The sequence below is a fragment of the Lissotriton vulgaris genome, chromosome 7, assembly GCF_964263255.1.
Source record: "Lissotriton vulgaris chromosome 7, aLisVul1.2, whole genome shotgun sequence".
Classification (NCBI taxonomy): domain Eukaryota; kingdom Metazoa; phylum Chordata; class Amphibia; order Caudata; family Salamandridae; genus Lissotriton; species Lissotriton vulgaris.
The window spans coordinates 1,673,213,318-1,673,240,599 of NC_141695.1; the positions used below are offsets into that span (position 1 = coordinate 1,673,213,318).

The 27,282-nt window shown below is 44.4% G+C and overlaps 1 protein-coding gene across 1 annotated transcript in view; it reads right to left on the bottom strand.

The window, feature by feature from the left end:
• Positions 1-2,042: 2,042 nt before the first annotated feature.
• ANGPT4 (angiopoietin 4) overlaps positions 2,043-27,282 on the bottom strand; it is an 84,803-nt gene continuing 59,563 nt past the window's right edge. The window contains exons 5-9 of the mRNA XM_086932729.1: positions 10,329-10,441; positions 7,888-7,989; positions 6,685-6,851; positions 5,451-5,581; positions 2,043-2,881 (exon numbers count right to left, since the gene is read on the bottom strand). Of these exons, the coding sequence (XP_086788855.1) occupies positions 2,721-2,881; positions 5,451-5,581; positions 6,685-6,851; positions 7,888-7,989; positions 10,329-10,441 (674 nt within the window). The 3' untranslated portion in view covers positions 2,043-2,720. The remainder of the gene's footprint in view (positions 2,882-5,450; positions 5,582-6,684; positions 6,852-7,887; positions 7,990-10,328; positions 10,442-27,282) is intronic.

Here is a 27,282-nt window from a genome sequence, read left to right on the forward strand (position 1 = left end):
CCTCTTTGTCCAATTGGTGCACAAAGATGTCCTGAATGGAACTTGTATGCTGGCTCTGCATGTCGCGACGTCGAGCCCGACGATCGCAAAGTGTTTTCTTGGAGTGGAAAGCCTGGCACGCGTTGCAGTCTAGTTCTTTGTGTTCGGGGGACAAACACAGGTTACACACTTTGTGTGAGTTGGTGCACGGTATTGGTATTTCGCGTGACACAGAGGGCAGAGTTTGAAGGGAGTTGGTTCCATCGACTGTGGGTCGGCCCGATGCGGGTAGGCCCAAAGGCCTTCCACGAGCTTTCCGATCAAAAGATTAGTTTTAGTAAGTAAATACGATACGCAATAGAAAGGGAGACGCGATCGAAAACAATACCGTTGAGGGTGAATATCTTGCGCACCAAGGGAAACCGAAGGAACAGTGTCGAACCGGAGCGCAGCGATAGATGTCCGAACCCGATGGCGGAAAAAAATAATCTAACAATGGAGTCGATGCTCATGCGCACTATCACCGAAAGGAGGAGTGACCTACCACTCGACTGGAAAGACTTCTTCGAAGAAAAACAAAGTACAAACATCCGGACCCAACACCAAATGGCGAGATATGCACAGCATGTGATCTACAGCTCACATGCCTAAAATGCAATGTTATTATCATTATATTTATCCCTGCCTGACTGAGCTGAAGCCGATAGTGTCTAGGGCAGGGCCGGGCCATGGCAGGGAGGAGGAGTGGTGTGCACTGAAAGTTCACATGTCGGTTTGGCTGGCTATCTTAGGACGGTCAAACCGATATGCGCAGTTCTATTTCTCCAATCCAGCTGTGTTGCACAGCCAGGTAGAGAAAAAAGGCACAGGCCCCCTGTGCCTGAGCGAGTGCCAGACCAACCTGCTCCGGCTAATCCCGGCACTTCTCTTGTGCTAGGTATAGCATGAAAGCAGCATCTGGATTGGGTGAGGAGCCTCTGCTTTGTGGCCCATGGACTGCTGGGTGGAAAGGAGCACTGAGGCGTCCGGCGGTGTCAGTGGCAGGTGAGTCTTTTCATTAATTTTTATTCCCGCAATCCCCAAAGCCGCACCCCACTCCCGTGCTGCACCACCACTTTAGATTGGCGGCAGCCACACTGGTGATAGCTGCGGGTAGAAATGGGCATATCAGGTTGATTTGAGATATCTGATCTTGATTCTGGGTATCTGATATGATCTGTTAATAAATTATTGCATATGAAAATTGTTATGAATGGTATATGAGGCTTTTCTGTATTGATTAAATATCATTAGAGCTGGTGCCCAAACTGAACTATTATACCTGTGAACACCATGTATTCTGTTATTGGATACGGACCAAAGAAGATCATTGTTACTGTCCTATCAGATGTTTCAAAAACTGTGAAGGATGATCCCGGCTCATGAAAAATGAAATGGTTTCGACTGTTTAAGGAATACTGGTAAATTCATACATGTATTCCATAAAAATTATTTGTAATATATATATATATATATCTTCAAAAAAACTAGCAAGTTTCCCACCATAACTACATAAGAACAGAGAAGAACCCTGCTACTAATCTTTGAGTGAGGTCCTATACAAGGATCCTAAACTATATAATAGACTTCGGAGCAACCATCAAGAGAGTCAAAACTTCAGACCCAACAATGCATTAGTAATTTTTATTCCTTTTTTTCAAGTTTCAAGATTTGATACATTTATTACAAAATTAACATTAGTTCATTACATCGTCATTGAAAAACACACACATGATTTTCAATATAATCCACACACACCGTTCAATCCTTACACTCACAAAAACACACTCACTCAACTTTAACTCAAACAACCAATCTCACATTCACAACTACGCAAATAGTCACAATAGTACATAGACGCCACAGGGTGGATTGATGACCAGATGGAACATAAGTCATTGAACAAAGGGAAGCAGGCAGGGAAAAGAATAGGGATGGATGATGAAAAGATTAATCCTGCTGCCCACAAGAACAACGCCTTGGTTCCCACCATAGTTTCCACAGCACAGAGGGAGTCCACAACGTTTTCTCCTTTCTTCAGGTACTTTTATTTCATTATATTACACCGTGTGCAAACAAAATAGGACGGTCAACGCGTTTCGGCTGTTGTATTTAACATCATCATTGATTAAAAATGTATTTTTAATTGCCACTATTGTTGAGGCCCTGAACTTGTAACATATAAGATAATTTGTGTGTTACTACTCCTCACCAAATCGTAGTACACTACAAAAATTGGTAATGAGTTGGCCTGTTATGGGATTTTTGAACCAGATGATTTAAGTTTTGCAAGTCCAGTGGTACTCATCATTTGCTGGGTACCTTCTACTTGAAAAAAAAAAATGACTTAATGTTTGCGGCGGTTTGAAGCAGCTTGCAGGAGGGTCTGATAGTAGGTGTGCTCTTGGTATACCGACCCTAGGGAGTTAGAAGCGCACGTGATTGAGTGCACTATCTTTGTGTGGTAGGAAGAAGCTGAGCGGTAGAGGTGGATGCTAGTACCTGAAGTTTGCTGAGAACTGTACTCTTGGTGTGATGTGAATGCTTGTTGCATATTCATAGGCCATGAGAGGTATACTTGGGGCCTCAGCAGTTCTTTTAGAACTTTTGACATTCCTAGTAAACTCATGTCAATGTTTTGCCTTTGCTCCAGTCTCTTTCTCCTTGTTATCGAGTGCATGTGCCTTCTTCTCAGTCTCTTGTTAGAAGTCCACTGGGCGTATCATCATGCGTGTACTCCTCAGAGAGTAGCTGGGACCCCGAAAGTAATGCCATTTAATGCCGTTCAGTTTCCGTAGATGCTGTTTGGCGGAGTAGTAAATGCCATTCAGGTTGGACAGTCCACACGCATCAAACCACCACCCTAAAGAGCAGAAAAGAAATTGCACATGTTAAACAAGACTGTGGCATGCCTCAGTGCTGGAGCACACATTTTACCCCCCTTGCAGTCAAGCTCATTCAATAAATCCCAGAAGTGGGGGACATTTGATACAGAGGATCTTCCAGACACTGGAAAAATAACACTTTGAATAAAGAGGTGTAGCAAAGCTGTCTTTGTTATCCCTTCTCAATTGATCGCTCTCCACACGGCGTAAGGGTGGTATTCTAAAGTTAGGCATCTTCATAAAATAAGAGATGATGTGGTGTGTGCCCCAGTATTCTTATGGACAATGGGGTTTGGTGTCCTACTACCCCAAACCTATTGCTCCGGTGATAGATATAATTAAGGCGAGAGGAGTTAGCGCGGCCCTTTACGGGGCTGAACTCTGGGGAACTTATAATTTAAACCAGTTATCCAGATCTGAGAATAAATTCTTGAAGGAATTGATGGCCCTCCCACAGAGTACCCCGACGTTACCCCTGCTGCTTGATATGGGGTGCCGTTCGATTAAAGACCAGGCACAACTTCGTCCGCTATTATTATGGGCCCGCCTATGGCGAGTCCCAGAACTAGCCAACTATGCGGATGGGTTGTTGGAAGTAATGGTTATGCCGGGTTGGTCCAAGATCAGGTGGCTGAAAGATGTCAAATCCTTGCTTCAAGAGTTGGGGCTCGGGAATGCCTGGGTATCTAGATCTGCTCCCCCTAAAGCTGTCCTTAAGAAGCTCTACTGGAGTTGGGTATCCTGCAAAAGTAGTTCCAACCCTAAACAAGGCAGAGTAACCGTAGAGTTTTTTAGGATTAAGGATTTGGCTTTTCGGGAACCCTACCTTGATATTATTACAAAGCCTACTGATCGGGCATTGTATTTTAAATTCAGGGTAGGAATTCTCCCAGTAGGCGAATGGACTACACGTTGGAAAATCCCGTCTCAAACTTCACCCCTTCGCTTATTCTGCACGTCCAGAGTAGAGTCTGTTGCCCATTTTTTATTTGAATGCCCGACATACAAATCACCTAGATTTAGCTGGCTTAAACCAATATGCAGAGAACTTGGCACCAGACATTACATTGTTGCTCTGCGTATTCTGATGTCAGACACTCGGCCCTTGTATGTGTGTGGATTGTCAAAATCTTTAACATGGGCTTGGTCGATCAGATCTAAAAGGCTAAATTAAATTGTTTAATTATGGTCATTGTATTAAGACCTTTTTAAGTATTTTTAACTCGATATGTATATTATTTTAAATAAATCTGCTTGAGCACTGTATATATTGTGGCTATTAAGTTGATGTATTATGTTATGCTTTTAAAGATATTTTTTATCGAAATAAAGCCTACTACTACTACTACTATTATATGGGATGGTGGTGGAGTTATGTGACTTGTATAATTACATATGTTGAGTTTGGGTGCAGTGGAATTGTATCGGATGGGTTTGGGGTTAGGTGTCTAATATTATTAAGGATGTGGGAGTTGGTATGTGTTGGTTTTATGTGTCCTGAATTATTACAGATGTCAGGGTTGGGTGCCCGAATGGCATTAAGGTTAGTATGGTTCGATTCCCTGGTATTATAAGAAATGGTGTCAGGGTTCAGTGTCCTGTACTAGTGGTGATAATGGAATTGGGTCCTATTACTAGAAGGAAAGGCGGAAAGAAAATAGTGTAATATTACAAAACAGTTACACAGTTGATATTTCACACACTCCTCATGCAAAAGCCCATATTTACATCTAAATATTGTATTGAATATTTTAATGTGAGAGTGCAGGGAAAACACTTAATAAACCTCTGACTGTGAATTAGGGGTCATTGTGGACACCATGGCAGACTCCTTAGTGCTATTAATTTTAAAAAACTCTGGGTCACAGAATGATTTACTTCGCTAGTTGAATCCATAGAGAGTATTAAACTTTGCTTTCCGTTTGTCCCAATAATCAGTCTTGGGACAAGAGGAAAACACCCTTTAAATTGGGGTTATTTGTGCCTTAAAGAGGAAATGTGACCCCTCCACGTGGACAGAACACAATCTGAAAGGGTATTTAAAAAACACATTTGGAGAGACGGTGGTGTATATACGTCCGTAGAAGAGAGCAAGTCATCATCAGAATACATGCAACATATAGAAAGAAAGCTGACACGCCTCACTTCTTTGGGAATCTCCCTTTCAGCAGCTGCAGAAGGAAAGACTTGGCTTTTTTCCTAACATTTCAGACCTAGCCTCTTCCTCTGCTTTTTATTAGCTATGCCCGTTTGTTTGTCTATATATATTTCACCAACAATCCTACTACCTGATTCTTCCTAAGGTCTTTTCTAGTTAAAACATTTGTGTTTTATATATACACATTTAAATCAATATTATTTTGTGTCATTAAAAAATAAAATGTTATGCCAAAGGAGCTATCAATGTAACTAATGATCCTATAAAGACAGCAAGTTCTACCAATATATTTACACCCAGCAGGCATTAGAATAGTCCAGGATTCTGACGTTGGTTGTAACAGTTAAGGGCAGTCTTATATTAAGTGAGACCAAGGTGCCAGGACTCACCACCGCTGAGCATCTGTGCACACTTGCACAGGCAGTTGTCGTTGTCGGAATCTCTGGTGCTGAAGTTGGTTTCGTGCAAGACAAGGCTGCTGTGTGAACCTGCAGTGCCGCTGTAATCCCCCAGGAAGAGCCTGCAAAAACAAGACCTAGAATCAGAGCAGTGGACAGAAAAACATGTGGCACAGAGGTGGTGCTTGATTTGAGCTGGTGGTTGCGGGGCTTGGCACCGGCACTTAATTCTCAACACCGGCGCTTATGACAGCCTGCCACATGGTGGCGTTGTTAGTCAAATTTAGAGCTGAGCACAACAACAGTTGCCACCCAAACCATTATTATAGCTTGAGATGTCCTGGAATAGAATAACTTGAATTGTCACCCTTGTAAGAGTGCGATGGTTAGTTGTGTTGGTTCTGTCACTGGCAGCGCTGACAGGTGCAATGGTTGGTGCAGACTTCAGTTGGGTCCTATCGAGGGTCCTGGTACTTAGTTTTTTAGAACTTAAGCACTGCGCAGAGGATTGCTGAAGAGCCAAAAATTGCATAATATGGGAGAGGAAAGGAGCTATGTTGTGGTGGGGTGAGTGAAGAAGCGCAAGTCAGAGGTGGGGGTGGGGAGAAGTGTCTGAAAAATTGAGGGATGTCAAGGAAAAGACTGTGAGAGGCTGGGAGAATAAGCAAAGGAGACAGTCTCACAAAGCCTGGCTGAAAATCAATGGTGAGGGCCTATTGCTGGAGGCCTCCAACACACACTAGGATCTCCTGGTTCTTACAAGGTTTACAGCAGTTCAAGGTGTCTAGAAGGTATATCTAAGGGATTTTCTCTGGGTCCTGGAGAAGACCGTGTTTACAAACTGCAGTCTGCATTGCACTCCAGTTGGATACCCAAGTTACTTCTCCTAAACACTAAAGTCTCCAAAGGTAGCAATAATGAGTAGCCAGGTACACTGGAGGAGGATGCACACAGTTTTGATCTCCAATGCTATATGATATTGAACTCAAACTCCATATCCAGTCGGAGTTGTATTTTTTAATAGAGTAGGTATTTTATTTAGGGGTATGAAAGGATTTAGACTGCATCCTTCCATTGTCAGTGTGTGAGTCATGGGTGGCAGTAATGGGGGTCACACTTTGCACTTGAGATGGTTGTCAGGCACTGAAGGCAAAGGAGATTTGGTGAATAGGTAACCAGAGCAGGGACGGATATGGGGTCGCTCTCGGCGCCTTGTATGTCCCACCTGTACAGCTGCCATTCGTTGCCCAGGCGGAATGTTCGATACTGTCCATAGGCCCGGTTGCCATCCCAGTCCTGAAGCTCCACCCTCAGGCTGTAGGAAGCCTGGCTGGTCAGGATGTGAACCCATTCATTTCCTAACCAGTGCTCGCCAGCTGCGTTGCCAAAGCCCTGAGAAGACAGGTGAAAGGTGGAAGCTAAGCGAGGCAAGCAATAAGGCACAAATTCAAAGCAACAAATTAAACAAAATGTAAACAAAGAGTTACCTCTGTCCAATAGTGGAGGGAGCTCTATGCAACCTCTAACCGGAGAGCTCTCTTTCACATACACAGAGGGAGCTGTAACCACCTCTCACCGCAGAGAACCCCCAGCCTACACTGCAGGAACTGTATCTTAACACCTCAGAGTCCACTCTCACCTACCCTGAGGGTGCTGTATCCTTGCTCCTACCTACACTGGGGAATCTGTATCTTCCCTATCAACTCACAACTCCCTCCACCTCACATTCATGCAACTATTTCTCCTTACTGCATAAGCTGTCTTGATCATGGCCACACAGTGCCACAATTAGAGACAGATGTCCCTATCCCAGCTCTCTGTCACACAGGTAAGGTGATGTCTGTATCACTTTACCCCCCAGAAATCAGTTTATTGACCACTTCATGTGATTGTCTCTCTTCAAGTCCATCTTATAATTCTCGCAGTCACTCAGTTGAAGCTGCTCTCTCTGCACGGCTACTCATAAAGCTCTCTGTTCTCTTGAAGGGGCTGCTTTCTCTCTGTCTAGATTTATCTCTGACCCACACACGAAGGGTGTGTCTCTATTCTTACTCCCTTGGAGCTCTCTCTGCCAATCAGATAAAGTTGTGTCTACGTCCCTATCACTCCTACAGCTCTATCACTCACCTGAAGCGGCTGTCTCTATCCCAATCACTCCTATATCATTCGCCTTAAGGGGCGGTCTCTAACTCTATTACTCCCATGGCTCTCTCTGTCGCATAGTGAAAGTGGTTGTCTCAACATTAGTATCCACCCCAGTGCCCTAGCTCCCTACATGACCGGGGACATTACACCTCTTCTGACCCATCTCCCACAGACATTGCCAGTTTGCTGGATTAAGCTTTCCAGGTTTCCAATCATGTATATATCATAATCCCAGCCCCATCTAAACCATTACCCTAAAGTAAACAAAATTAGCAGGGTTCACCGTTTTGTATTCTCTCCAGTTTCTCTGGAAGGCCAGGCTGCCATTATGCCTCTGCTGTATCACCGTCCAGCCGCCTCCCGCGGTCTCCATGTCGCAATACACCTGTGGGACAAAACACGAAGAAAGAACCATGAGTGAGTTCTGGACTGGGTCTCCAGGGCAATGCCTGGGAATGGAACACCTGAACTGGCTACAATAATGGGGCCCGGCGGACAAAAACTGGACAACGCCTCATGCTCAGTTGGCCATTAAGGATCAAATGCTCATTTCACATAGCGCTGCCTTGTCTTTTTGTAGTGTAAATCCTACCCAAGTTCATTTGGGGGTAGACCTTTTACCTCTTTTTCCAATCCATCCTTAACTGAAAATAACTATTTTGTTTTCAAAATGTTAAAGGAAACACAGACAATAGCTGTCATTACCTAAAAGGAAGACCTCCAAATAAATGCTGCACTCTAACATTATTAAGTCTGCTGTTAATGCATCAAATATCACTCCACCTTAACCCCATCAGAATCACAAATAATCTTGCTGATAACTCCAGTGAACAGCTCTCTGTCTCTAGTATTTCTGCGGACACGGGCACATCATCTCCAGATTCTTTGGGCCCTCGGTGGACCTCTCAGACCAGCATCCATCTGGAGCCTCAGCTTCGTCTCAGTTGAAGTAGCTCACATTTTGTGTAGTTTTATCATATTTTTGCAGAAGTTGCCACCACACATCAGTGAATGAGAAACCTAACGTCTCCCTCGCAAACCCTTACATTGATGATCAACCTAGGCGCCCCTTCTTTTTTAAACCTCTTCAGTAAGAGTCCGTCCTCATGGTTAAGACCTCATTCAGAGTCCTATATCATTCAGACGAGGCATTAACAGTAATTACAGGCGCATCGGGATTACAAATAAAGGAACACCACAGCTTGGAAGGAGTAAAAATATCGCAGTGAAATTTGAAAAACATGCATTTTGTGACCGGCATCTTGGAATTCACCATCGTCCATCACCCAGTTCAGCTGGCTTCCCTCTCAACTCCTGGGGCAGAAATGTCTGCCCTGGGAGTAGCAAAGTGATCTTTGATTAACAAATGTAGAGAGGGTCCTCCTCAGCTCCTGGTGTCGAGATTGATTTTGGAGTGGGAAACAAGCAAGCCTTCATGGTCCGATGAAGAGTGAAGGATGCTTGCTGTCATATCCGTATCGGCGGCGTCAATAGAGTGAAAAGGGCTATCTTACTCTCCTATTTTAAGGTGTGCAAACACCCCAGAGGGCTCTTGCTCATCAGTTTCTGAGTTAAAGATGTTGGAGTCAAGTCTGTCTTTTTTGAACCTGCTCATCCGAAATGTGGCATCATTCAAATCTATCCTCACAACCAATTCTGCGTTTCACATATCTGTTCCACTCTCTTAAACATTATTGATTTACAGGGATGTTGTGTGCCAAGTACACTATAATGAACGTTTAGCTCTTAACAGGGCACCCCTTGTAGAGTGGATGGCAATCAGGTGGCTCCAGTTCGGGAAACAGTCTTCCCAACAAGGTTTTTACCTTGTTGTGCCTTTAACACACATTTTTTTAGCACGCATATTTTTACCACCAATATGCATTTACAACGCATGCTAATACCACGCACTTCAGGTAAGTTGGCGGCGGTGAGGGGTCTCCCCCCACAAATACATTGTTTTAAAATCAAAATAAAATACCTGGTATTGGCATGTGTTGTAAATGCATATTCGCGGCAAAAACATGAGTGCTTAACATGCGTGGCAAAGGCATGCAATGTATTTACCTGCATTGTATCGTCGTACAACCCTTCAATTCAAGACATCCAAAATGGAAAGAATGGATTCGAAACACATTGTGGGAAATTCTTCCAAAACTCCTTTGGATTTGTTCTTCTAGAACACGGCTACCTAAATAAATAAGGCGTAAAGTCTAAGCCTTGTATCAGATGCTAAGTGCATGTCGATGCCAAGTAAGCTTCAGGTTTAAGAAAAGTATTTTTTTCAAAAAGACCAAAAATATATACTTCTCTTTCTTCAATAACAGACTGAGTGAAGGTAATCAGCCGCCACAAAGTTCTTTTTGACTTATTCCATTCTTTATGTTCTGGGTTTCCCCTATCCCTTAGAGAAAAAATAGTTTCCTCTGTACACTCATCTATGTTAAACTGGGCCTTCTCCTTAGGAGTAGGGGCCAACTTTAACAAGACAGCAACTTCCTGCTTCATAGGGTTGCCTGGAAACGCCCTGGTGTTAACACCAGTAATATTAAATCGGCAACTGCTACTCCTCAAAAGGGAAATACCAGTGATGAACGGCTGCCCTCTTTTCTCTAGTGCAGGCCCACAAATAGGGATACTTTTGAACGTATATCCATCAGCCATGTTTTCTATGGAAGGATTGGAAGCAATAGAGCTTGCCCTTCACTGATCTGTGATGCTCACCTTCTTGGGATCTGTCGTGTTTGCCATGTAGATGGTGTAAACCCCACTCAACTCGTGTCCAGCGCGACGAAGTTGGGCGCAGTCGCGAAACGGGCCGTCCTTCTTTGTAACGACTGCGAGGAAGAAACAACAGACTTTAGCCCTAGTATTTGCCTCCTGAGTATGTGATTACGCTCTCTTAAGGTGATATATTATTTGATGCCTTTATTTTTGCAGATTGAACAGTTGTCACAATATGCTCTGAGACCGCTCGGCTCTCAATGGTGCCCACCACACACACGCACTCATTAACATGCCACACCCTATTAACAACAACTGAAAAATCACGCCCTTACTATCCCATTTCGGTTGTACTACTAAATATCAACACCAACAATTGACTATTGACTATCGAGGACGGAATACCGGGATACTAAATATCAAAGGAGAACTGCATATAGGCAAGTATAGATTTACTGCTCCTAACACCACGTCTATGTAACTTGAAGATATATGTACCGCGTAGGTACAAATATGTGGAGTTTGGGATATCAAATCTAGACTAACTTACATATCAATAAATAATTTCAATGTTTTGTCCTCGATATTCTGTCATCGTCCCCCCTTCCCCCCCCCCGCCCCCCCCCCCAATCGATATTGTGGGTTCGCTATTTAGGTTTCAAATCCCTCATGTCACATCAAGAATTCCCAGACCAGTGCAAAATGGGGTTTGGTCCATTATTTTTACAGGCAGTACAAACCATGCATAGGAATCCTCGGGCCAAAATATGTACAATGGGATATGAATCATCATTTGTTTATATTACCCGGGGAACGAGACAGGGCTGTCCCTGCTACCCGTTGCTTTTCGCAATTTACATAGAGCCATTAATACAACTATTGGAGTCCACTAATCTAATACAATCAATGCTGGTGGGCGAACATGAAGTGCGTGTTCTTGCATATGCCGACGATATTGCGGTAGTGACTTCGGATCCGGAGCCTGCATTAAGGGAGGTGGAACGGCTGACACAAGCATTTGGACAGGTGGCTGGGTATAAACTAAAGATCGCTAAAACCCAAGTAATCTGTATGACTGGTCTGTGTTTAAGTGAAACACGAGTAACAAAAGAGGCTAAATATTTAGGGATTAAAATTAGATTGTCCATTCAGGAGATAGTGGATGTAAATTGGAGGGATATAATAAGGGCGGTTAAAAGCCAGCTTGATAAGTTAGAATGCCTACACCTTTGGTTGGACGCCGAAACGTGCTTAAGATGTGTATCCTCCCTAAAGTGCTATACTATTTCCGGACGGTACCTTTGGAATTGTCAAAGGCACAATTAACACAACTTCAAAGTATTTCAGATAGGTTTATTTGGGGTGGGCGTAAACCACGCCAGGCTTCAAAATACATGATGTTACCATTGATACATGGTGGATCCCAAATTTTATTTTATATTATTTGGTATGCCTTATACAAAATGCGCGATATATGGTGATTGGTGGGGCCACACGGTATTTTGAGACGCCGAATATCTACCAGATGATATCGGGAAATCAGACGTGTGAAGCATTGTTGAAATTCTATGAGCCAAGCTACTACAAACGCACCAGATTTAAAATCATGACCGCAGCGTATAAGGGGTGGAAGTGGTTGCGGAAGATTTTGGTTGTCCAACTGATTAATTTTTATACACCTCTTGACTCCAGGGCTATATTGCCCATGATATTCTGGGATACAAAGATGCGAATATGGCGTGAAAAAGGGATCGGCCGTCTAGGCGATTTCTTTAAGGATGGTATATTGGTTTCATTTATTGAGTTGATGGAAACATATGCAATTGTTAAGAATGATTTTTTTAAATATTTACAATTACGGGACTTTTTACATAAACAATGTCGACTTCAGCGTATTGTTAAGATTGAATTTATTGAAGCTCTCTTAAAAGGGGCTAAAATTGGGGCTTTGTATGAAATTTTAGTGTCGAAACAACCGGACGATATTGAAATACAGGATTTGAAATGGCAAAATCGAATGGGTAGCTCGGCTTCTTTTTTGCAAGCATCGATTGAGATGGCGACAGAAGTAGTTCTGTTTGCAAATTTACTTACTCAACATTACAAAACAGTGTTTAATTTGTACCATACCCCGGCTAAAATGATGAAATGGGGGACGTCTACGATGGAAAATGTTTTAGATGTCAAATGGATGAGGAAGACATTGTTCATGTATTTTATTGATTGTAATGCACTCCTCCAGTTTTTTGTACGTATTGAGGAATTTCGGTTTGAAGTAAAGAAGGTGCAATGGCATATTAGCGGTGAACTGCTGCTTTTTGGGGTTGGTAATAATATGCCTAGAACACAGAATTCTTACTCCTATCGTTATTTTATTTTTATGGCAATGGCAGTAGCCAGGTTATGTATTGCTACAATGTGGCTGAAACCAGAAGCACCTGCATTTGAAATGTGGAGAGCTAAGTTTTATAATGTGTTCCATCTAGAATTTAACCTATATCGCATCAAATCTGTTAAAAAAAAAAACAACTAGGGTTGAAGATATGGCAACCAATGCTCCAACATTTTGAAGTTTCACTTTGAAAATGTGATTTATGATATATGTACTGCTATTAACTGAATAATAAAGAAATAAAAAAAAAAAAAAGAATTCTTAGACCTCTGATTTTACAAAGAACTTCAGGACAAAAAATTACCCTTGCAGAGAATCCCTCACAACAAGCTCACTAGAACGAATATTTGACTTAATTCTGCAGAAACTTAAACCCTACCTTCCACATGAAGACCTAACATAAGCGGTCCAAGCTCTTGTATTGCCCTTCTAGGAGCCTCCCTCAATGCGGCAGCCAGACATGTCTCCAGAACAAAAAGAAATACACACATCTCCCCGGCCCTAAAATCTCTGAACTGGCTACCATATAAAGCAAAAATCCAATTAAAATGTGCATGCTTAAGATATAAAGCGCTACATTTCAATACCCCCACATATCTGTCTCAAAAGCTAGAAACATTAGGGGGCTTTTCCCCCCCAATAACAAACTGCGTACACCCTGCTTCCAAAAACCTCAACAAACCCACAAAAAGAAAACGGGCGCCAGAGCTTTTTCGGTTGTCGCACCTAAGATATGGAACTCTCTACCACTGGATGTTCGCCTAATCTCCTTTACCGCCGCCTTCAAACAAAAAACAAAATCTTTTTGCTGACTAAGCTTTTACCCTAAGACAATTTATCTGTGCCTATGGAAATGTAACCATATTAACTTCTCTATGATGGCTGACCATCTTATTACAGACTATAATTGAGATCAAGCTTTTTATTCTAAGTATCTTCATCTATGTTTGTCATGCACACATGTATCTTTTGATACCCTACTCTTCGTCATGTAAAGCGCTCTAATACCCACTGGTGTCATGTTCGCGCTATACAAAACTTTATAAATCATATTTTGTCTACCACGATTAACCTACTTCAAATACATCTACAGTGGGAAAGGTATTGTACAACTGTCCCTCTCAGCCATAGCCACACGGTCACCAACCTTACCTTTTACCCTTATCCTATCCCTAACTCTGAACTTAACCCAATTGAATTTAACCTCCGCCTAATAACAAGTCTGTTTCCCTAAATGTAAAAATAACCTTTAGACTAGTATGAGCCCTTAGCCTAACACTAAACCAGTTTAAAAAGTGTTGCCTTAGCTCAACACTAAGACTTACCCTAACCTAAATCCAACTGTGACCTTCATGTTTACCACTATTCTCCCCGAAACCATATTATCCAACTCTATCTTTAAATTAACTCTAACAAAAAAGAACAGATTGACACTCATTGTTAAAAAAGATTGGTTGTGAAACCGTACTAATCCATTTTTCTTTGTAATGTTGGAAGCTGTTTTGGATTAATAAGTTGTAACATAATTCGGAACACTCATTTCATCCACCTACCTATCTTGGTCCCGTCAGCCCTCCATCCCTCCTCCATTCCTCCTCTCCTCCATCCTTCCTCCAGCCATCCTCCACCCGACCTCCATCCGTCCTACACTCGTACTCGATCTATCCTCCATCCATCCATCCTCCATCCGTCCTCCATCCATCCCTGCCCTCTCTATCCTCCATTCCTCTTCCATCTGATCTCCATCCATCCTCCATTCATCCTCCATCCCTCTATCCTCCATCTGTCCTCCATCCATCCTCCATCTGATCTCATCCAGCCTCCTTCTGATCTCCATCCATCTGTCCTCCATCTATCCTCCATTCCTCTTCCATCTATCCTCCATTCCTCTTCCATCTGATCTCCATCCATCCTCCATCTGTCCTCCATCCATCCTCCATCTGATCTCATCCATCCTCCTTCTGAACTCGATCCATCCATCTATCCTCCATTTGATCTCATACATCCTTCATCTATCCATCCTCCATCCCTCTTCCATCTGATCTCCATCTATCCTCCTTCTGATCTCCATCCATCCTCCATCCATCGTCCATCTGATCTCCTCCATCCTGCATCTATCCATCCTTCATTTGTCCTCCATCCGTCCTCCATCCATCTATCCTCCATTCCTCTTCCATCTATCCTCCATTCCTCTTCCATCTGATCTCCATCCATCCTCCATCCATCTATCCTCCATCGGTCCTCCATCCATTCTCCATCTGATCTCATCCATCCTCCTTCTGATCTCCATCCATCCTCCATCCATCTATCCTCCATCTGTCCTCCATCTATCCTCCATTCCTCTTCCATCTATCCTCCATTCCTCTTCCATCTGATCTCCATCCATCCTCCATCTGTCCTCCATCCATCCTCCATCTGATCTCATCCATCCTCCTTCTGAACTCGGTCCATCCATCTATCCTCCATCTGTCCTCCATTTGATCTCATACATCCTTCATCTATCCATCCTCCATCCCTCTTCCATCTGATCTCCATCAATCCTCCTTCTGATCTCCATCCATCCTCCATCCATCGTCCATCTGATCTCCTCCATCCTGCATCTATCCCTCCTTCATCTGTCCTCCATCCGTCCTCCATCCATCTATCCTCCATTCCTCTTCCATCTATCCTCCATTCCTCTCCCATCTGATCTCCATCCATCCTCCATCCATCTATCCTCCATCGGTCCTCCATCCATCCTCCATCTGATCTCATCCATCCTCCTTCTGATCTCCATCCATCCTCCATCCATCTATCCTCCATCTATCCTCCATTCCTCTTCCATCTATCCTCCATTCCTCTTCCATCTATCCTCCATTCGTCTTCCATCTGATCTCCATCCATCCTCCATCCATCTATCCTCCATCTGACCTCATCCATCCTCCTTCTGAACTCGATCCAGCCATCTATCCTCCATCTGTCCTCCATCCATCCTCCATTTGATCCCATACATCCTTCATCTATCCATCCTCCATCCCTCTTTCATCTGATGTCCATCGATCCTCCTTCCGATCTCCATCCATTGTCCATCCATCTATCCTCCATCTGTCCTCCATCCATCCTCCATCCATCGTCCATCTTATCTCCTCCATCCTTCATCTATCCGTCCTTCATCTGTCCTTCATCAGTCCTCCATCCCACCTCCACCCCTCCATCATCTGACCTCTATCCATCCGTCCTCCATCCATCCTCCATCTATCCTCGATCTATCCGTCCTCCTTCCATCCTCCATCAATCTGTCCTCCATCTGACCTCATCCACCCGTCCTCCATCCATGAGTTCTCCATCTGTCCTCATCTATCGTCCATCCATCCTCCAACAAACAGCTGCTGCATGTTTGACTTTACAGACCACAGTCCATTTTTTTCCAACCATCTTGTCGTGAAATGTAAACAAGAACTAAACATTCCAGTGCCAGTTACTGCCCACTGTCAGCTGCACTTGAGGAGGGCAGCTTGAGGAATGAGTCCTTTCTACAGACAAAATATGCTTTTTAACAGTGCAGAGTGTTTTTCTACAATTCTGCATTTTTAACTACATAAATAAGTTCTGACTCTTTTTTTTACAACAGAAAAAAACAAAGCATAATACTGTATTTCACTTACAATTATCAATAAACATTTCACTCTATAAATAGCACACTTACAAGCGTATTACTCCGAAATAAACATGTTACATATAAACGACATAATGAGTGCCATGTAATATGGTGCTATATTGCCATCTTGTGGCTCAGCCTCGAAGCGTGTAGTGTATAGGACCGTTTTAGTTTGTTACCCAAGTATCATTCATCTCTCTACAGACAGACAGACAGAGAGACAGAGAGACAGAGAGAGAGACAGACAGACAGACAGACAGACAGACAGACAGACAGACAGACAGACAGACAGACAGACAGACAGACAGACAGATAGATAGATAGATAGATAGATAGATAGATAGATAGATAGATAGATAGATAGATAGATAGATAGATAGATAGATAGATAGATAGATAGATAATGTATGAAAAATATAATGGAAAATATTTCATGGCTCCCTGTGAACTATGGATTTCATTATCATAGTGACCCTTCCCCAACCACTCTACTGAGGTTTACCCTTGTTAGAGCTAGTAGGGTTATGTATCATGAAGCACCAAAGTCTGTAGGAAGGGTATCTAAGTTATGCACAGCAGAATGCAAATTATGTGGCACATCAGGTAGTGTTATTTTCATCCATTCGAGCTAGACACAATGTTTTTTTGTGAAATCTGTAAATCCATACACAATTAGTGCAAATAGACAGTCCTCTGGCTGAGGAGCACCTTGCCCTGAGGCTAACACCTCGGCTGGCATCGCCATCACTGGTTTCCACCTGAATTACAGCACCTCGCGATATCTGAATTACTTGGATTTTGTTCACTCAGCTGGTTGGGGGGGGGGGGGCACTAGATAACATGGGGGTACATTACTAGGCACCCCTTCTGCTCTGACGCCCACCAGGGTCTAATGTCACCCCCACCACTGTACACACCTTCTTCATGGAGCTTGTAAGTGTGTATCAGATCCTCTGCTCAGGGCCGCACTGGCTGCACGTTCCTTGCAGAACCAGTTGTGAGGTTCTCTGCATAGGGCATCAGTGACTAGATAGAATTTCTGCTCAGTTAGATTTTCTCCTTAATTTTCTTGGAGTCCTTCTTTTCTACTGCTACTTGGAGCTGATCTAACAGCTGCTTCATACAGGTAGTAGACAGTAGCTCTTCCTCACTGATTGCACCATTGACGTCATTTCAGGGGTCGCCAAGGGTCGCAGCTGGCTTGAACTTTGCTTCCCCTAGCACTGCTTTTGCGACCCCTGGCCTCAGTGGAGGCAAATTCAATGCGAGGAACACAGGGGCAGCTGTCCATTTTTTATTATACTAATAGCGAATAAATAAAATATATTATTCGCTAATAGTGTAATAAAGATGGAGAACAATAAGCTGGAATACACGGCAGCTGAGGTAAGTAGAAAATGCTTTTAAATGTGTGTTGTGTGCGTGATTGTGGGTGAGAGAGCATTTATGAGAGAAAGAGTGTATATGTGTGCCTTGTGTGCTACCACATACTCTGCATTTGCCCGAGGGGCGCTGATTTGGCTCAGTCCAGGGGTCCCATTTAGAGAAACCCGCAGAGTAGTGGACAGGGAGGGTCAGCACACACTCTTGGAGGAGTTCCTAAACAGACAGCCCTTGATTTTAGACGCATTTACGCCCCAAATGTCACCCAAAGGCAGTTCTGGGACTCACTATCGGCAGTCCTAACGCAATTTACGACATCACAATGGATACTGGTGGGTGACTACAATTGCGTGCTGAACATATCCTTGGACCGACCGCACCCCCCCCAGGAGCTGGTTCCTCTGTTTAGGCGCATGTGGAGCGGTGCCAATTATGGATGCAGCACTGGTCCCTTGCAGATGTCTGGAGGAGTCGGTACCAAACTTCCAGGCTGTACTCCTTTCACTCGATACCCCACAACTTACCTGTGCGTCTTGACCAGTTCTTCTGCTCACCAACAATACTTCCAATGACCCAGAAAACAGATTACCTAGGAAGAGTGGTGTCTGACCATGATGCACACCTTTTAACGCTTAGATGGCATTCGCCCCACTCACCAGTTCCGACTTGGAAATTACAGCGGGAGTGTTTAGAAGACCCAGTATTTCGCCATGATCCTGAAGCCAGCATCACAGACTTCTTCCACAACAACATCAACAAGGCATTCACCAGGACGCTGGAATGGGACGCTGTTAAAGTAGTCATTTGGGGGCAAATAGCAGGAGCCCACAAGGCTCTCGAGTATTGCCTGGAAAAAGCAGAGTTTCATGCTGAAAGCTGTAACTAAGGACTCAAGAGTCCACAACTCATGTACAGGTCACGGAGGCCAAGATGGCGTACGAGGAGTGCTTAGCAGACATGCAGCGGTATAACTTTAAAGTATATGCAACCAAAAACATAGAAGGGTGACAGATCGGGAGCGCTTCTTACCTGGATGGCCCGCCAGACCCAAAACATGCGGCAATCATGGAAATCTATGACCCACCCCGCTGGAGGAGTTGCGACCTCCCAGGCAGATATTTTGCAACTCTTTCATAATTACTAGGAAACGATATATCAGAATCCTATGCAGGATGGTCAGAAAGTAGCCAATCAATTCCTACACACTCTCACCATACCACAGATCCCAAACGATGATAGAGACATCCTCGTGGCGGAGATCATGCCTTTGGACATGAAACAAGCAATCCGGGCTCTGGCTCGGAACAAAGCCCCCTGGATGGATGGCTTACCCCTAGAATACTATAGCGTCTTTACCACGCTGTTGGCACCGCAGCTAGCCACAATGTATGCAGCAGCCCTGGAGGAGGGGGAGCTACCCAGCTTGTTGTGGGAATCCCTCATAATCTCAATTCCAAAACCTGACGAGACCTGGTCCACTTGGACTTGTACAGGCAGATTACACTACTTTCGGCCGACTGTAAGACCCTAGGCAAGATATTAACCGACCGATTGGACCCGATACTCCCACCGCTTATACACCCGGACCAGAATGGATTCGTGCCAGGCAGAAGCATGTCTCAAAATATCAGCTGACTGTTCCAAGTTCAGGATCAGGCTCAGGGCAGCTACCCTGGCCTGGACCTGGAAAAGGCATTCAATACCCTGACTTGGCTATACCTCTTTGAAGTGCGGAAGCGGGTGTGGATGGGGTCGTTTTTTTCTGGGTGCACGTAAAACTATTATATACAAAACTCACCTCCAGAGGGAGATTGGGCAAATATATCTCCTCGCCCTTTCAGATAGAGAGGGGCACCAGACAGGGATGTCACCTCTCTCCCCTCTTGTTTGCCTTGGCAATTGAGCCCCTGTTGATCCGGTTGCGTCAGGAGGCAGAGGCCTGGGGCATCCCAATAGCGGGTATCACATATATAGTGCCCCTGTATGCGGACGATATGCTATATGTAAGGGACATCACTGCCGATCTCAGCCCCATATGGAACATACTGTCAGACCTCGTGGCCGCGAAAGGACTTAAAGTCAATTGGCCGAAATTCACTATACATCCTCCAAGTCCAAACCTCTCCCCACGAGAGATAAGTGTTGGGAGTTCGCATATGGCTTGGAGAACTGACACTCTGCAATATCTCGGTGTGAGACTATATCAATCCCCAGCGGACCTGTTTGAGGGCAATCATCGTAGGGCACTGGCGTGGGGCAAAACACAAGTGAACTTTTAGAAGACCCTGCCATTAGCCCCCCTAGGTAGAGTGGCCTTGGCCAAAATGATCCTAGTGCCACAATTCCTCTACTACTTTGCCAACAGCCTTTATTCCCCCTCGCTTCTTCTTCCATGCGTTGGACACTCTATTGAGCTCCCTTATATGTGGTGGCATGGCACCAGAGGGTTGGCCTCACAAAATTGCAACTTTCGATAGATCAGGGCCTACTTTCTCGTGACACAAATCCAGCGGCTATCCAGCTGGATGGTGGGATGTCATTTGGCGGAGACCGCCTCGGAGAGGGGACCCATGTCGGTGCCAGCCCTACGTCGCCAACTCCACCCGGGCACCAGTCTGACAGCGATACATTCCGTGCAGGTGAGGATGGCACGTGCATGTATGTTGCGACTTCACCGTATCTCAGGTGAGACTCCCCTATATACCCTCTGCACCCATTAGCCGTCCTGTCTAGAAGCGATGGATTCTACACTATTAGGGTCAGCTGCTACTGTTCGATCGGCTCTCGGATGAGACAGGCCTTACACGAGGACAGTTTTTACTACACAGACAAATAGTCCACAGCAGTCGCCACATTTGGGATCTATCCGGGAGGGAACCAACGACGCGCCCAGTACTCCACACAATTCTCCACATGGGACCAGGGAGGCACTTAATAACCTGGCTTTACAAAGCAATTTGAGACCTAACTGCCACCACACTCGCCCCACTGAGCCAAAAATGGGAGGAGGAGGTAGGATACCCACTGCACGACAAGGAATGGGAGCGCGCCCTGGAATATCCAAAGAAACGGTGTCAGAATACCCGCTTTAAAAACATACAATTCTCCATACAACACCGTGCATACCTCCCCCGTGCAGCTCCAATGCTTTTACCCAGACACCCAATTTGTATGCTCAAGATGTCAATACCCAGATGCGACATTCAAACAGATGTTCGGGCTATGCCCCACAATCCACCCCTACTGGAATACAATACATGAGACATTGCAGGAGTTAACAGGGCTCACTGACATCAATACCTGGGAAGCCAATGGGATCGGGATCTTCCACAGGTGTAAAACTCTAAAAGTGCAAACGCGGGTCATTTCACTGGCCCTCTTACTGGCGAAGAGAGGAATTATGATGCATTGGAGAACAGCAGAGGGACACCCATTGGCGGCCCGGGAGGGAGCTGCTCGAAAATGGGGGGAGGAGGCACAAAGGGTGCACAGAAAACACATCTCAATGGAATGGGCTACAATACTGCATCAATTTTGCCAACACCTGGCCAAGATTCAACAGCCGCCATTGCTACCGACGGATGTATGACGTTACAACGCATGCTATTACAACGCATGCCTTTACAACGCGGTTTTTACATCGCAAACCTTTACAACGCATACCGTTTTGGGGTGCTGGATAGTGAATAGTTTAATTTACTATTCCAACTCCAGTCCCCGTGGACACTAGGGAAGGTGTTGGATAGTAAATTAAACTTATTCCCTATCCTAGAGCGCCCCCCAGCGCAATGCGTTGTAATGGTTTGCGATATAAAAACCGCGTTGTAAAGGCATGCATTGTAAAAGTTTCGTTGTAAAGGTTGTTTACCCCACCGACTACACTAGAAAACCCAAGTCAGACTACACAACCCGCGTCTCCCCCACACACTCATACGGACGCAGTCACTCCAACTACTCGTCTGGAAGCGTAACCCAGCAACGCCCCCGAGCGCATAGAGCCATTCTATATATCGCCCAGCCTCAACCTAGCCACACCCCTGGAGAGTCCCCCATGTCCCCAGACTCCTCCCCTCATAAATGCATGCAAAGTCAGAATGGTCCCTACTCCTAGGCGTTAGCAGAGGCGCCCAAGTATGATCATCCCAAGTTCAAATCCCCGGTTAATTACACACACCAGTAGTTTAAAGGACCGGGTGCTTTTTCAAACAAATAGTTCCTCACCAGAAAGGCAATGAGGCCAACCTTTTATACCACATATTAGCTACAGAGGATCACATTGCCAAGCCTGCTGCCTTAGAATTTTCCCCTACCCCTACTGGGCCCAGGGAAATGTGCTGTATAACTGTATTGCTTGATTAAACTGCTAGGCCTACATTCATGTAAAATAATATGAAAAAGCGAATAAAAATAGATTTTAAAAAAAAAGTGTGAATTTGTGTGTATATGTAAGTATGTGAGGGTGAGTGAAAGTGGAGGCCAAAAGGTGAGTGATGTCACTTCCGCTATCCCTGGCATTTCGGTGAACTGACGTCCATTGATTGCAGCCGAGGTCCGTGCAGGTAACAGCGTTGGGGCGAGGGGGCGGGTAAGGGGGGATTTCGAGAGACAATGCCGAAGGAAAATTGAATAAATAATTAATTTCTTCTCTGCATCGTCCCTCGAAATGCCCCCTTACCTGGCCCTACCGCCCCACCACTGTTACCTGCACGGACTGCAGCTGGATTGCACCCTCTTTGCCTAGCTGTCTTCCTCTCTCTTTGGACGTTGCCAGGTATTGTTTTCTTTTTTGGAAACATTTAAAAGGAGAGGATTGCAAGTTAATGACAGAAAATGCAATCTGAAAATGGTATCCACAGATTGGGGCATAGCAGGCCTGTCAGATTTTGCAGAGCCAGAGTCCTAAAGTTTCTTACAGTGATACCCAAAATGTATTTACGTAAATAGGATACTTTTCAGAACTAACCGCTCAATCGCAGGATAACGGACAGCGTGCAAATTTTAGAATAGATTCCTACAGCTAAACTATGGTCTTTCTCCTCTTCTAGGGCAATTTTCACATTTCGTTCACCGGCACAAAGACAGCTCCAGTGAGTTATTTCCACATATGGCCAGATGTAGGTAATTCTTAGTTACCGACTCTTAAATATCGACTCATACCGAATCGGTATTTAAGAGTCGGTAAATAGGAAGGAGGCAGATGCAGGAAAAAAATTACCGATTCTGTAAGGGTCGGTATTTACCGAATCTGTAAATACCGATTCGGTATTTCACATTGATTCCTATGGGCCTTGAAGCCCATAGGAATCAATGTGAAATACCGAATCGGTATTTACAGATTCGGTAAATACCGAATCCTGCAAGGGTGCAGGGGGTGTCACTTTGACACCCTCTAGCACCCCAAGTACAGGCATGTGTGCCATGTGGCACACATACATGACCTAAGGGCATGTCTGTGTGTCACATGACACAGGTGTGCATGCACAGATGTGCATGCACACCTGAATTCGGTATTTTAACACCCAATAGGATTGGGTGGTAAAATACCAACTCTTAAGGGCCTGTGGCACTCTTAGGAGTGTCACCCTCATATGGATTTACAGAATCGGTATATTTACCGATTCGGTAAAATACCGAAGTGGTAAATTTACAGAATCGGTAAATATACCGATTCTGTATATTCAGACCCACCTACATCTCAAAAGCCAAATACCGGTCGGTAACGGCCGAAATCGGCCGTTACCGACCGGTATTTGGCGACCTACATCTGGCCCTAAGTGCCTAAACGTGTTTTGTCCGGGATTTAATTATTTTGTTAATAAATTGTATTTAATATGTGGCTCTCCGAGAGTACAGAAGGCATATTGTTTGCAAAGAGCATATCGTTAATACCTTGGTGTGCTTATTGCAAATGCCCATTGAACAAGCATTGGGAGAGCCATTTGGTCTGTTTTGACAGGCTGGTGTGATGGTTCATTTAGAAAATATTTTTATTGCAAGTATATGTTACCAATATAAAATGAAAAAAAATGCTCCCACCTCAGTCGCGACTACTTTATGCTCCAAATAAACAAAATAAGTTACAAAAATAGCCATTAAATATAGTTAGTGTAATCTATAGATATCCTTTAAACACACAAGGGAGACCTAAAAAAAACAAAAATTATATAAATGGAAAACATTGGTAAAGTATTTGAAGTGCACTTCTTTTAAGGTGAATGTGCACAAGTAGTCAGTCATAATGCGGTCACTCGCAGTACAAGCGAGGCTACGGCTGAAGTAAAAACGTAAATTGCAGTTAAACAGACCAAAGTATAAAGATGCATGACTTAAAGCCCATAAAAGTATGCATGTATTTTTATTTATAAATGTTTTTGAGTATGTGAGGAAGGCAAGACAGTGGAAACTGTCTCTGTGTCAGACCTAAAAAGCAGCAGTGAGTCTAGCTCTGCTCGTGGAGGGAGGGGTGTGCGTTGACCTACAAGGGTTGCGTTGATTTATTAAAGGGTGTTACATACGGCTACATGTCTTTCAGCTACTTCATGTCAGCCTTTCAGGATATCACTGATGTATAATAGGGTGTTGCAAGAGCCAATGATAGAGCTGCATGAACACTAATTGGTGTGACCACTCCATTTGTAGGAAGGGCGGGGTCCAGAGCAGCCAGTGGTGTGCATACATCAAGTAGAAGTGTGCACGCCATTGGTGAACCTGAATGGAGTGCGAATGCTGCAAGTGTGACTGTCCCATAACTGAAGATACTGCTGAATATAGAATGTCATGGTACCCAGTGGGTCAGCACTTGTCTGTGGCTGCACAAGTCGTTGGCAGGCCTCAGATACCCCAGGACAACAAGTGTAGGCACCGCACAAAATGCCTGACCATCTATGATGGAATCTGGAGCCACTGAGCACCAGCACGTTGCACCAGGCGTGAGATGGTGAGACTTGCGCACACCCACCGTGGACAACTTAAGGCCGGCTTGTCGACTGCAAACTTGTCAAGCTTGGCAGATGCTAAGGAAGTTTTCCTAATTTTCTTTTTTGCGGCGGGTGTGAGGGTGGGGGGGTAAAAAGACTGCAGCAGAACTGTGAGGCAGGTAGGCAGCCATTGTCAAAGTAGGGAACTCTGGAAAACATGTATGGAAACATTCAAGCCACCTGCTGAAGGCACTATAATGGCTCTACACCAATCAGATGCTTTACATTTTAGTTTGCTTATAGATCTGTTTTTCTCTCTCTCTCTCTCGCTCTCTTAATTCCTCTTTATGGAAGTAGTTATTGTTGCTGTTATTGTTACTGCTGGCACTACTCTGAGACCCCCTCTTTATGGTATTGTTTCTTATTAAGCGCCACAAGTCGACCTAACAGGGTCTCTAGTCGCTTTATGATGCCTGCACTACTGAAGAAGTTAAATATCATACACAACAATCTGGTGGATGGTGCTATGAAACTTGCACCCACCTGTAGTTATCTCTCTGAGGGACCCACTACTAAAAGGCGGAGAAAGATTTCATCAATGTTCATGAGAACACTCCATCCACGCGACTTCCACTCACAAGACTGTTCAAGCATGCCAGCCCTGCCCAAACTGTACACTGTATTTCCCCTGATCCTGGGGCCCTTGGTCAGATGGGGTGTTCTTGTTGGAGAAGCCGGGCACAAATCTAAAGATAAAGTATTGCCACTCATTCTCCTCTGTGCCGCAGATGGCCTAAGACCCCACTGCCTTCTTTCCCTTCTGCAGCTTTGAGGGAAGCCACTTCTACTATCACTTCTACCCACCATAGCAGCAAGATTGAGTTGATCCCGGATATGAGTAAAAGCAGATGGAGAAGGTTGGAGGTTAAGAGAAGTTGATAGGAGCGATGCAAGCTAGACCCAGTCTTGGCGAGCCCAATTAATACAGCCGTACCTCTTATGAAATGTGTTGTCTTCCGCTATCCCACCTCACAAGAAGACCTTTAATTTTCTATTTTCATCAACAGACAACAAGAAAAAAATGCCTAGCCACTGGACCCTTCATCTTGTAAGGCCACAGGGGCACAAAGGCATACTTTGGAGCCTGCAGAGATCATTGCCTTCCCAAAGTCTACATTCCAAGAGATTCCTTCCATAGACATTCATGCAGATGATAAAGTGGACCAGGCTCTCCCCATGGTCCTACAGTGAGTGGGCATCTTGGGCCTTCAAGACAAAGTGTGATCCTATTCAGTGCTAATGCAAACTTCAAGATTCCACCCAACCATCTCTAGGTGAGCTGCAGTCAGTAGCTCTAGGCAAGAAACTGTTCATGTCAAGGAGGAACATCAGTCGATGTGTGCACTGGAACCAGTGCGGCTGACTGTAAGGTCAACACAATACCAGACAAGGCAAGCTCCGGCAATGTCTGCACAGCAAGCACTAATCTCTCAGCCTGCTAAAGGCAACGCAAGACCCACTGCATCTGGTGCGCAGCACACCTGGCCTAGCCGAGGGGCCACCTAAAGTACAAAGCTCACCTTCACAGGAGATGTATACTATGAGAAGGCCAAATCCATGAACTCATCCCTGTCATCACTTCTGAGCAGTAACTGAAAGGAAGACTAGTAGCAGAAGATGAAAGTACCTAAATCACTGGCTGCAAGATGAACAGAGGTACATGGGGACAAAATCCTCCAGGCTCCCAAAAGAGAATCTGGTGCTTGGTGAACTAAGTCACCAGATGCATATTTACTAACAGGAAACACCCAGGTACAGTATGGTGTAATAACCTCCACTTGGTGGACCTGGTGGACCACTCTTGCATTTCATCTGTGGACCTCAAATCTGCAATGAAGATAAATATCCTTGAATTGGGCAGGGCTACCGAGGGCATTGCGTTAGGCTGTGTGATGAGCAATCTGCGAAACATTTTGGGAAGATGTTAGTTGCCAATGTTTCTCTGCTACACAGTGAAGCAACATGTGTGATCGTCTAGCCTATCACCACTAATGCGTAAACCTCTTGAACCAGGGCAACCTCAAATTCAGATTTCTACCATGAGAAGAACTTTTGTTAATCTGTATGAACAAGGTGCTTATTATAACTAGGCCTGGGCGAAATGTTAACTACACTAGAGTGATTGGCATAATTTTGGTAAATTTGTGTAACAAAATTCACGCAAAAATTACTGTGATAATGCCATTAGACCGCATTGTCAAATTTCGGGGAGAAATGTTAACACAAGATGTATCGTCGGGTCGTTTTTGAACTTGAGAGGAATTTCAGGTAGATTTTTTACCCGATTAGACCATTTGAGTAAATTTTGAATGCAAAACTACAAATTTGAATGCGAACTGTAGTGTTTTGAATGCGAGAGGCAGTTCATTTAATGTGGATGGTCAACAAACATTTCAGATAGATTTTTGTACTATGCAGACAATTCAGATAATAAATACCAAACTGCACATCCGAAAGTGAACAGAAGTGTTTTGAAAGCAAGCAACCGAAAATCAACTAGAAACTACAGTTTTCAGTAGAATTTTTACCTCAACGGACCTGTTGGTAAATTTTCAATGTGAGAAA